Genomic DNA, 13,501 nt, shown 5'->3' on the forward strand with positions numbered 1-13,501 from the left:
AGAATGCTTCTCAGTGACTGACGAGAGAGTCCGCATACGACAAACGCAGCACCCGCTTCTGACTATGAAAACTCAATTCAAACGGCAGAGGTCGCCAGAGAAATGTTGCAGTTGTTGCCGCAAGCATTGGGAAGAATAGACCCTTCAGTATGGGCACAACGTGCGACTCATGTGGGATTGGCAGTTCCGGCACCCACTCATAAGGTAGAGGTAAAAAGGAATGCCGCCCTGCCCTGTGTAGACAGTACCGTCTAAAGCCGGAAGCTGAGATCGGCATAGTCCCTGTGATAAACTCCTTGCTTCAGCAGGGCGTGCTAAAACCGACAAAGAGTTAATGATATACCCCCATTCTGCCTATATCGAAAGTGGGTCGACCGGGGGTGTGGCGGTTCGTGCAAGATCTCCGGGCGCTGAACGACAGAGTCATCCCCTTAGCCCCTGTTGTACCTGATGTTAATACGGTGCTTAGCGCCATCCCAGCCACTGCAACCACCTACACTGTAATAGATTTGTGTTCCGCCTTCTATTCCGTGCCTTTCCACGAGGATAGCCAGTACCGTTTTGTCTTTACGTACAAAAGTCAGCAATACAGCTGGACTAGGATGCCTCAAGGCTACACTGAAAGCCCTACTGTGTATGCTTCAGTGATAAAAAGAGACTTGGCTGAATGTCCGCTGGCACCCCAGACCACGATGACGCAATGTGTAGATGACCTGCTATTAGCCTCTACTGATCCTGAGGCTTACCTGTAAGATTCAGTGACCCTCCTGCAGTTTCTCGCAGAAAGGGGTCACAAGGTTACCAAAGATAAGCTGCAGTTTTGCTAAACTCCGGTTGAGTACCTCGGTTTCATTCTGCATGACGGAACTAGGAGCACTGGCCCCAGAAGGATGGAGGCAATACAGCAAATACCATTCCCGAGAACTAAAAATAACATTCTCTCCTTCCTGGGGAAGACGGGATACTGCACGCAATGGGTACACGAGTATAGACTCCATGACGCAGTCTTACGGGAAGCCACCAAGAAAAAACTGCTCCCTCGCAGGTGCAGGCCACGGAGGACAGAAAGAAGGCATTTGAGGCACTAAAATTCTATTTCCACAGCCCGTGCGCCGGGACTCCCCAGTCATGTTCTGCCCTTTATTCTCTATGTCTCGGAACAGGAGGGATATGCCAAAGCAGCTCTGATACAAAAACATGGGGGCCTGAATCGACCTGTAGCTTATTACTCTGTGCTCCTACGAACAATCGTACGCGGGATGCCGTCCTGCCTCCAAGCGATACCTGCGACGGCCGTGATGGTGGAGAAGACGCTGTAGCTGGTACTGGATCACCCCTGTGAGGTACGCAATCGCCACTCTGTGCTGCTTTAACTGAATTCTGTCGCACACCAACCTTTTTCGGCTGCCAGGCGCACGGGCTACGAGGTGGTCTTACCCTCGCACTCTAATTATACTTATGAGAAAGCGCCTGCTATCAACCCTGTCACTTCCATTCCCCTCAGCGAGGAGGCGGACACTCACGACGGTGTAGTCACAGTGGAATAAGTCACAGCACCCCGAGACGACTTGTCCGAGACACCCCTCACGAATCCAGATCTGATCTTCTTCGCCGATGGATCTTCACACCGGCCACAGGACAATGCAGGCTACGCAGTAATGATACCAAATTGCGTTCTGGAGCCCTTTCCCCTACCTCAAGGTATATCGGCTCAGGCTGCAGAACTCTTTGCCCTCATCAGAGCATGTGTCCTAGCAGTAGAGATAACAGTTAATATCTATTCTGACTCGCGTTACGCTTTTGGAGTAGTGCCCGACTTTGGCCAGATATGGAATAATAGAGGGTTCATTACCACCTCTGGGAGGCCAATTCAACATTCAAGACTAGTAGCGCAATTGCTAGATGCAGTATTGCTCCCAAAACAAGTGGCTGTACTGAAATCAGAGGCACAGACCTCAAGAAAGGACGAGATTACTCTGGGCAATGCACTAGCAGACACAATAGCTAAACAGGTGGGGACCCAACAGTCGCTCATGTTGCGGGCGCCGTCTCTTCAACTGCAGCCGGTACCGCACACAGAGCTAAGAGAGGCTCAACAGCTAGCCACTGTACGGGAACAGTGGAACTGGGACAGAGAGGGATGTCAATTGCACGTTGGCGTTTACCGTCATCCCGATGGTAGAGTAGGGTTCCCTAATGCCTCTCCCTTGTCCACTTTCATAGTAACATCCTCAAAAAAATTCCAGAAGATCAGTCAAGCACGATTTCCCTTTCGTAAATCTATATTGACGCGGACCAATCCTGTTACAACTATCCAGATGTGTCGTAATTTCATCTTTTATAATTGACCACCACCGAAGTCAGGCTAACCGGTCTATAATTCCCTGTTTTCTCTCTTCCTCCGTTCTTGAAGAGAGGGACAACATTAGCCACCCTCCAATCCACAGGAACTGATCCTGAATCTGTAGACATTGGAAAATGATTACCAATTCGTCCACGTTTTCTAAAGCCACCTCCTTAAGTACCCTGGGATGCAGATAATCAGGTCCCGGGGACTTATCAGCCTTTAGACCCAACAGCCTATCCAACACCATTTCCTGCCTAATATAAATTTCCTTCAATCCATCCATTACCCTAGGTCCTTTGGCCACTATTACATGTGGGAGATCGTTTGTGTCTTCCCTTGTGAAGACAGATCCAAAGTACCTGTTCAACTCGTCTGCCATTTCCTTGTCCCCCATAATGAGTTCACCCGCTTCTGTCTTCAAGGGCCCAATTTTGGTCCTAACATTTTTTTTTCCTTTTCATATACCTAAAGAAGCTTTTACTATCCTCCTTTATATTCTTGGCCAGTTTACCTTCGTACCTCATTTTCTGTCCGCGTATTGCCTTTTTAGTTACCTTCTGTTTCTCTTTAGAAGTTTCCCAATCCTCCGGCTTCCCACTCGACTTTGCTATGTTATACTTCTCTTTTATTTTTATACTATCCATTGCTTCCCTTGTCAGCCACGGCCTCCCCTTACTCCTCTTAGGATCTTTCTTCCTCTTTGGAATGAACTGGTCCTGCACCTTCTGCATTATTCCCAGAAACACTTGCCATTGCTATTCCACTGTTATCCCTGCTAGGGTATTGTTCCATTGAACAATGGTCAGCTCCTCCCTCATAGCACCATAGTTCCCTTTGTTCAACTGTAATACTGACACTTCCGAGTTTCCCTTCTCCCTCTCAAATTGTAGATTAAAACTTATCATATTATGGTCACCACCTCCTAATGGCTCCTTTACCTCGAGGTCCCTGATCAAATCGGGTTCATTGCACAATACTGAATCTAGAATTGCCTTCTCTCTGGTAGGCGCCAGTACAGGCTGTTTTAAGAATCCATCTCGGAGAGACTCCACAAACTCCCTTTCTTGGCGCACAGTACCAGCCTGATTCTTCCTGTCTACCTGCATGTTAAAGTCCCCCATAACAGCTGTAGCATTACCTTTGCGACATATCAATTTTAACTCTTGATTCAACTGCACCCGACATCCAGACTACTGTTTTGGGGGCATGCAGATAACTCCCATTAGGGTCCTTCTACACTTAGAATTTCTCAATTCTATCCATACTGACTCTACGTCTCCTGATTCTATGTCCCCCCTCGCAAGGGACTGAATATCATTCCTCACCAACAGAGCCACCCACCCCCTTTGCCCATCAGTCTGTGCTTTCGATAGGACGTACAGCCTTGAATATTCATTTCCTAGGCCCTGTCCACTTGAAGCCATGTCTCTGTGATTCCCACAACATCATACTTACCAATATCCGACTGTGTCTCAAGCTCATCCACTTTATTTCTGATTCTCCGTGCATTCATATACAATATTTTAAATTTATTACTCCCGTCACCTCCCATATCAATTCCTATTTCACTTGGCCATACTGTACGATCCCTTCTTGAGCTTTCTGATCTGTTGATTCTGTTGTCGTTCTGAACTTTCCTTATTCTCACTTTCCCTTTATCTCCATCCTGATGTTTCTAGTTTGTCCCCCCCCCCCCCCCACCACCACCCCTACTACTGGGTTTAAAGAGGAGGAAGCTCCCAGTAAGGACACGTGTGGGAGCTAGCTAATTAATTCTTGGGACAATTTAAATTGGCAGGATACGTTATATCCACTAGGAGGTCGATAAACATAGAGGGATAGTTTCCCTGCTGCCCGCATCATCGCATCCTTACAATGAAGCTGGTAGGGATTTTAAGAATGCGTATGGTGTGTTGGCCTTCATTAGTCGGAGCATTTATCTCAAGGGCCATATTGCTCTCTGAAAGTCTAGTTAGACGACATTGAGAATTTTGTGTCAGTCCTGGTCTCCGTTTGATAGGAAAGTCCTGGAAGTTTTGGAGAGGGTGAGTAGGAAACTTACCCAGAGCAGTTTTGATTTAGCTGTATGTTGGTGTACCGGCTGAATGACGGTAAACTGGAACTTGAACTTGAAACGATCGGATAAGGCTGCTGGAATATAAACATCCCTCATCGTAGACGAGCCAGTTCTACATTAACCCTTCTTCTCCCTCCACACAGTCCTACACTTCTGAATGTGAAGACATTAGATGATTCCCTCAGGACAGCTGCACAAGTTGATAGATCGAAAGGCCATGACATAAAGGAGCAAAATGGGAACTTTCGACCCATCGGATCTGTCTGCCATCCCATCACGACTGATTCCTTTTCCTGTGCAAACTCTCTTTGATTTCTGATCCTTAGGGTTTTTTTTGCGGGGCCATCTCCATACAGTGATGCTGTGGTCAATATCTTCTTCGATAATGAGCTCGATTGTTGTTCCCTATGAGACTGGCCACACTTAGGGTGGAGGACTGATCATCAGCAGAAATCCTACCATCGTGATGTAGGAGCCACGCGTCATATTTAAATGGCAGAAAGGCAAATTTTAAAAAGCAAATTAAAATAGCCGAATCGCACCGGATATTTGATGACTGATTCATATCTGCTTTACCTTGGGAAAATCGTAAACCCAAAATAATCTGCAGATGTTGTGGCCAAAGCAACACTCACAACAAGCTGGAGGAACTCAGCAGGTCGGGCAGCATTCGTGGAAAAGATCGGTCGACGTTTCGGGCCGGAACCCTTCGTCAGGAATGAAGAGGGAAGGGGCAGAGGCCCTATAAAGAAGATGGGGGGAGGGTGGGAAGGAGAAGGAGAAGCCCGAAACGTCGACCGATCTTTTCCACGGATGCTGCCTGACCTGCTGAGTTCCTCCAGCTTGTTGTGAGTGTTACTTTGAGCAAATCAGTGTCAGAAGAGATAAATACGGGACACACTGCTAAAGAGTCGCTACAAACCGTGAAATAGAAGTATAGATCCAAAAACAGGCCATTAGTTCCACCTGTCGGACGTCAAACTACCATGTTGCCTCGACCCATCGACCGGATGCGTCACGCCCAAATCCTTCCCCTCAATACTTGTGCAATTTCTCTCAAATGTGGAAATCGAAGCCGCATCCACCACTTGCGTTGGCAGCTCGTCCACGCTCTCACTACCTGACTGGATGTTCCCCATCTCACCTTCAATTTTGGCACATCAATGAAAAAATGACTGAAATCGCTCCTCACATTTTTGCAAGATAGACGAGCCCCATTTACCGGGCACCAGGAAACATCATCTTTAATCACCCACACACTTTATTGTAGACTACACCTAAATCAGACATGGTGCACCCCGCAATATAGTTACAATCTTTTTACAAAATAAACAGAATAATCTATCATTATCCAGTATGCAAACAACATAACCACATTTATACATCCCCATCACCAGAGACATTGAATATTCCTCCATGTATGTTCGGAAAGGCACCACAAAGCCAACTAAAGCGTATCAACCCGGTTTTAAACACTTTACAAAATATAACGGGGAAGACATTGAAGGGCATACATTCAGCCGAACGACAAGACAATGTTTGCGTGCGTAAGAGTGTGTTTACCGAGCGATCCCTGTCACAAGCAGAATGACCGAATCTTCCATATGTATCTTATGGTTTCCTATGGTCAATGAGGCTGCACACGTTAATAGACCGAAGGGCCATGAGATAAGGAGCATAATAAGGACATTGGGCCCTTCGTGTCTTCCTGCCAACCCATCATGACTGATTTCTTAATTTGGAGTACACACAAACATACAAATACTGAGCAAACTAAACAAAGAGCTGAGAACTGATAGCAAGAAGTGTAAGGAAAAAAAGTCAGCGCTTTTGGAAGAAATCTATCACTTCTACAATAAGATAAAGGAACTTACTTCGATGATGATGAATTAATTAATAGGCTAATAAATTCTTCTCTTGCTTCCAGCCGGGTACAGGTAGCAATTGTAACCGATGTTTCCATTACAAACTCGGCCATCTTCATCGCTGATGATGCCTGAGCATGTCTAGTCCAGTGGTATATATATCCCCGTCAACCGCCCCGATTAGACATGCCCAGACGTCATCCCTGGCGAAGTTGCAGATTTTGGTATTGACAACTTAATTAAAATCAATACCTGTACCCGGTCAGAAGCCCAAGAAGACTTTAAATGTCATTAAAACAACGCCGGAAAAGCACGAGATCCTTAATTTTTAATTAATACACGACATAATTTTAGTAAATGCATCACATGGTAATATGCTTTATCCGTAACCAATGAAAAGTCAGAAAGGCGATAGACCGTTAGTGTAGATGCTATATTGGGGTGGAGTGGCCACTTCATAGGATCGGAAAATGCTGCAGTAAGTTGTAACCTCAGCCAGCTCCTTCATGGGCACCGGACTCCACAGCATCCAGGACACACTCAAAAGATGATGCCACAGAAAGGTGGCATCCATCATTAAGGAACCCCCAACACCCAGGACATGCCTCCTTAAAATTGCTACCATCAAGGAGGACGTACAGGACCGTGGAGACACACTCAATGTGTCACGAATAGCGTCTTGCCCTCCACTACCAGATTTCTGAATAGGCAATGAACCTATGAATTCTCTGAAACTTATGTTTAAATTGTGAATATATTTCTGGTCCTGGTTCCTGGGTAGCTCTTGGCTTCCAGGGAGACATCAAAGGATACCTGAAGAGAACCATGAACAGAACGACCGAGAAATTGGAATCAAGCAGGCTATTCAGCCCAGTGAGCTTGTATAGCTCTTCAATGAGAGAGCAAGTGACCTTCTTGATCAGTCTTCCTACTGTACCAACTGAATCTCTACATCAAGAATCCAAAGCACATTTCTCAGCCTGGAGTCCACAGATCCCATGCTTAATGTTCTTGGATCATGACATCTAAAACTTTTGAGAAACCTTGTTCTAAAGAATTCCAGAATAAGTTAAGAAGTTCAGCTGATCAAGGAAATGTGCTTCCTCAGACATAAATATGTCTATGTTCACTCTATTTTATATTCATCCTGCTCTGCTGTCAGGAGTTGGTTCAGATGTGTGTTTCTATTGCACAGATTCCACAGTCTTTCTTGTTCTGTGGGTGTCAATGGGAAGATAAATCTCAGGGTTGTACATTGATAATAAATGTACTTTGAACTTTGATTTTCTTCACTAACATTTTCCAACTTGTCACCAGATTCTTCAATAAGGTAAATTATGTTCCTCCAGCCACATGATAGCCCTGAATAATTTCATTTTAAATAGGCTACCCATTAGTCCTCTCAAATTCGGACTTTGAAATAAAGAAGTCGCTGTTCCATTGCTGTCATCAGGTCTATATCTTGGAACTATCTTCCCATTTACGATTTGAGTGTACCTTCACCCCAAGGACTGCATGGCTTCGAGATCATATAACACACTGACTATAACACACAGGAATTAAGCCATTTGGGTAGAGACTGCCCTGCCATTCAGTCATGACAGACTTACATAGAACATAGCATTTTAAACCAGATTCTTCTGTCCACAAAGTTGTGCCGAGCCAATTAAATTGGTAATCAAATGGTCAACTAAACTAATCTCTTCTGTAAATATCCTACCATTTTCTTCATATTTATCAGGCAATCAGAATGATTAATTCATGCTGACACAACCGTATTTCCTTGTTACATTGCTGTACATACCGTTTATTATAAATTTCCAATAATTGCATTTTGCACATTTAGATAGAAATGTGACGTAAAGATGTTTTTACCTCATGTATATGAAGGAGGAAAGTAATGAAGTCAATTCAATTCAAATTAATGTTTATGTAAATATTTCTTAAAAGTCTGTGTTTTTGCCTCTTCCACTGTTTCGGGCAATGCATTCCAAGCATTCACCACTCTCTATCAAAAATTTTCCCTTCATTTCTGTTTTGAAATTAACTCCTCTCCCCTTAAATATATGCTCTCTGATATGGTGCATTTCAACACTTGGAAAAGGATACAGCTCCCCTGTGCAATCCAAGGCTGACGACAAAGGAGAACGAGGCGCAGAGATAAACTGGGCCGAATCCAATGCCTTGTGCAGGTTCAATGAAATGGCGATGAACAACTTTGGTTACAGTTCTTTCAGACCAGCAGCTTTGCCCACAAAAACATCAGGCAATGTTCTGCGGTTACTGCAGGAGATGGACTGGTTGGGCACAGTAGAGTGAGTTCCTGAGCAGACAGCCCAGATTATCTCATCAGAATGCCTCATCAGCAGATCTCACCAACCTGGACGTTACCTGTCTGGCGGCAAGAGGGGCGCTCCCAGTTTCATCCTTGCTGCATGTCCGGAGATCACTCCTATGGCACGCTGCCCCGAGATTACTGCAGTGGAGACGAGACGGTCACTCACCACTTTGTGGACTGTGGGATGGTGAAGATATGTGGAGAAAGATGCAAGGTCCTGTGTCACAGCAGCTGTGTAACAGAAAGCTCACTAATGTACGGAAAACGGACATCAAGTATTGCTGGAAGATCATTAACTCGGTGAAAGAAGCCTTTTTGGTCTGCCATCACATCGAGAGATCCATAGGGCAGGATTCCCAACATGGGGCCCGTGATTAATGATATTGGTCCATGGCATAAAATTTGGGAACTCCTGTCGGACAGGACTGCTGCCGACTGGGACATTCCAGGCTGCAGGGACACCACTGAAACTATAGGGTTCCTCTACCAGGGGAGAGAGGGGCCGGGTTGGCTGAGGAAGCTTCTCGATCATTGTAGTAGTGAACCACCCCAGGGGGCCACATGGGCGACAACAATCCTATCGGTATTAACGAATGTAAAATAACACTGAATACCGCATTGACAACGAATGTAAATAGGCATTGTACATCAAAGTTGCTGGTGAACGCTGCAGGCCAGGCAGCATCTATAGGAAGAGGCGCAGTCGACGTTTCAGGCCGAGACCCTTCGTCAGGACTAACTGAAGGAAGAGTGAGTAAGGGATTTGAAAGCTGGAGGGGGAGGGGGAGATGCAAAATGATAGGCATTGCACCGTTTATCCTTGTGAATATTGTTATGGTGAATAAAGCTTATTTTGATGTAAAAAAACAACAACAACAACAACATTAACTTCTGTGCTGTGTCCAGAGTGATGGAGACCGGGCCTACCATTGGAGCTTGGACGGACACGGGAAGTCTCTTTACTCGAAGGGTACTGAAAATCAGGACTTCACCACCCCCCCCCCCAAAAAAAAGTTCTCCACCCTGAGACGAAGAATGTCCATTCAGTGTTTGTTTGTTTGTTTGTTTGTTTTTCTGGGCTTTTTCCTGCAGCCACAGTTCGGTCATCACAACTGCATCTGTCTCCTCACAGCACAATATTCTCTCCACATTCCCAGTTTCGTGGCAAGAACTAATTGAATTGCTGTTTTCAGTATTTAATTAATCACCGGTTTACACTCCAGTCTCACTCATTAAACCTGGAGGAAAATAAAAACGCGCAGCTGGAGGAACTCAGCAGGTCGGGCAGCATCGGTGGAGGGAAATGGGCAGTTGGAATTTCGGGTTCAGAGAGTCCAGCTGAAGGATCTCGACCCGGAAAGTCTACTGTACATTTCCCTCCACAGATGCTGCCCGACCCGCTCAGTTCCTCCAGAATCATGCTTTTTACTCGAAATTCCAGCATCATGCAGTCTCTTTTGCCTCTCTTTTCAGAACTTGCCTTTTTAATTCCTGCCTCAGACTGAACCAGGCTCTTCGCTCCTGCTTCATTTCTGTTCTGTTTCTTTAGGCCATCATGCCTACTGGGGCAAAGGCCGCCAATAACAACTCACCAGAGTCCTCTGCTCAGGGAGAAGGTTGATCGGCGATTCTCCTTGCTCCACGCGGCTTCAATCGTCGTCCACGAGAAGGTCCTTCTGATCCCAGGGATGAAACTTTGGAGATTTAGTTAACGTTTCTGTTGCACTGGGATTTTATTAGATGGAGTTGCTATGCTCATGCCCAACCCTCCTTCCGCAGTCGGGCTTAGGCAGTCTATGGCCGAGTTTTCATTTCTATTCCGATCTATTTAATCTGTTTCTGATCCCACCTGATATGTAAATAAGTGCAATTTTTTCCCACTGCATTTGTTACCGACTTCATTAAAACCTGTGTGGATGAGTGCGTGCCTATAAAGACTTACTATACATTCCCAAACCAAAAGCCATGAATGAATCATATCTGCTGAAGGCTCGATCTGTGGGATTCAAGTCTGGCGACCTACGCCTGTACCAGAAAGCTAGGTATGATTTGCGAGGGTTCTCTAAAGGATGACTAGACAATATCGAACAAGGTTGGAGATGATATCAGATTGACAGTAACTTAGGCAGGGTTTGCAATACATTACTTCTTACACAGCGAAACCCATAGTGTGAATGGCAGCGATGCTTCACGACCAGATGAATTCAACGCCTTCTATGCACGCTTTGAAAGGGAGAACACAACTAGAGCTGTGAAGATTCCTGCTGCACCTGATCTCCGTGTCAGAGGCCAATGTTAGATTGTCTTTAAAAAAATTGAACTCTCGCAAGGCAGAAGGTCCCGATGGAATACCTGGTAAGGCTCTGAAAACCTGTGCCAACCAACTAGCGAGAGTATTCAAGAACATTTTGAACCTCTCATTGTTACGGACAGAATTTCCAACTTGCTTCAAAAAGGCAACAATTATACCCGTGCTAAGAAGAATAACGTGGGCTGCCTTAATGACTATCGCCCGGTAGCCCCAACATCAACAGTGATGAAATGCTTTGAGAGGTTGGTTATGACTAGACTGAACTACTGCCTCAGCAAGGACCTGGACCCATTGTAATTTGCCTATCGCCACAATAGGTCAACGGCAGACACAATCCTGATGGTCCTCCAGGCTTTAGACCACCTAGACAACATAAACACCTACGTCACGATGGTGTTCATCGACTATAGCTCAGCATTTAATACGTTCATTCCCACAATCCTGATTGAGAAGTTGCAGAGCTTGAGCCTCTGTACCTCCCTCTGCAATAGGATTCTCGTCTTCCTAACTGGAGGACCACAGTCTGTGCGGATTGGTGATAATATCTCTCCCTCGCTGACGATCAACACTGGCGCACCTCAGGGGTGTGTGCTTAGCCGACTGCTCTACTCTCTGTATATCATGACTGTGTGGCTAGGCATAGCTCAAATACCATCTACAAATTTGGTGACGATACAATCATTGTTGGTGGAATTTCAGGTGGTGACGAGAGGGCGTACAGGAGTGAGATATGCCAACTAGTGGATTGGTGCTAGTGCAAAACCCTAGCATTCAACGTCAGTAAGTTGAAAGAGCTATCGCGGCTATACTTTAATAGGAGTTTGAAGAGATTTAGTATGTCAAGAAATATACTCAAAAATCTCTATGGTTGTACCGTGGAGAGCATTCTGACAGGCTGAATCATTGTTTAGTATGGAGGGGCTACTGCGCAGGACCGAAAGAAGCTGCAGAAGTTTGTAAATCTAGTCAGCTCAATCTTGAGCACTGGCCTACAAAGTACCTAGGACATCTTTTAGGGGCGGTGTCTCAGAAAGGTTATTAAGGACGTCCAGCACCCAGGGCATGCCCTTTTCTCACTGTTACCATTAGGTGGAAGAAACAGGAGCATGAAGGCACACACTTCAACGATGCAGGAACAGCTTTTTACCCTCTACCATCCGATTCCTAAATGGACTTTGAAGCTTTGGACACTAACTCACTTTTTTGATATACAGTATTTCTGTTTTTGTACATTAATAAAAATCTATTCAATACACGTAATTGCTTCACCTGTATATTTATTATTATATATTATTATTTTTATTATTATTATTATGCTCTACCTCTGCTAGATTACTTATTACATTGAACTGCTGCTGCTAAGTTAACAAATTTCACATCACATGCCGTTGATAATAAACATGATTCTGATTCTGATTCTGAACATGCGCAGCGACACAATGTTCTTTCCCTGAGACTGCAGCGCGTGTAGTGGACAATCGCGGTACTGCAGAGGATTATTATCCCCGAAAGTGAAAGCATTCTGAATCAGGAAGTGCCGCGAGTTAACATGGCTTCCAAAAGACCGGCCGAGAGCTGGACCGAGGAGGTAATTTGTTCCATCTGCCTGGAATTCTTCACCGATCCGGTTATACTAGAGTGCGGGCACAACTTCTGTCGCTGTTGCATCACACAGTGTTGGGAAAGGGATGAGAGAAACTCCTGCCCGGAATGTAGAGAGGCATTTCCTAACCGCACCCTCAGAGTCAATCGGGCCTTAGCAAACCTTGCTGAAAAAGCTCGAAATCTAAACCTGAATCGGAAAGCGAAGGAAAGTAAACTTCACTGTGAGGAACATGAGGATGAACTGAAACTGTTTTGTGCAACGGACAAGACACTAATGTGTCTGATCTGTAGAGATGCGCGGGAACACAGGGAGCACCGCTTCATGCTGATTAAAGAAGCTGTTACACTCTACAAGGTAAAACTAATCCGAATTTGATACTCAGCATTCCTCTATTGTTCTACCTATCACCACAAGAGCCGCCATAACTACCATTTCATTCTCCAAATCTTACGCCGTCTCCAACGGAATTCTACCATCAAGCACATCTTTCCCAGCCACAGACCACTCCCATCCCTCCCCACAACGCTCCGCTCTCTGTAGGGATCGCTCTCTACGTACTGTACTCCCATATCCAGTCGCTCCGCCCCACGGATCTCACTCCTGACACTGATACCTGCAGGCAGGACAAGTACTGCACCTGACTCCTATACCTCCTCCCTCGTCAACCTGAAGGGCCCGGAACAGACCCAATTCCTCCCGTTTCTTCCATGGCCGATTGTCCTCTGGTATTATATTCCTTCTTTTTCAGCTCTTTACCTCTTCCAGAATCCCCCTCTCAGCGTCTTACTTCATCTCCCTCCCCCACATTCCCGCTCACGTCTTCTCAAATGTCACCTGCCAGTGGTTGTCATTCCCAACCTTAAATTCTGGCTTCTGCCGCATTCCTTCCCAGTCCTAATGAAGGGTCTCATCCCGAAACGTCCACTGTTTATTCTCCCTCCATAGATGCTGCCTGAC

General features: G+C 45.5%; 1 protein-coding gene across 1 annotated transcript in view; it reads left to right on the forward strand.

The window, feature by feature from the left end:
• The first annotated feature begins 12,481 nt into the window (after positions 1 to 12,481).
• The window catches only part of LOC134339559 (uncharacterized), a 72,223-nt gene continuing 71,203 nt past the window's right edge, over positions 12,482 to 13,501 (forward strand). Inside the window, exon 1 of the mRNA XM_063036185.1 lies at positions 12,482 to 12,898. Coding sequence (XP_062892255.1) covers positions 12,488 to 12,898 — 411 coding nt within the window. The 5' untranslated portion in view covers positions 12,482 to 12,487. The remainder of the gene's footprint in view (positions 12,899 to 13,501) is intronic.

This window comes from Mobula hypostoma, chromosome 30, assembly GCF_963921235.1.
Source record: "Mobula hypostoma chromosome 30, sMobHyp1.1, whole genome shotgun sequence".
Classification (NCBI taxonomy): Eukaryota; Metazoa; Chordata; class Chondrichthyes; order Myliobatiformes; family Myliobatidae; genus Mobula; species Mobula hypostoma.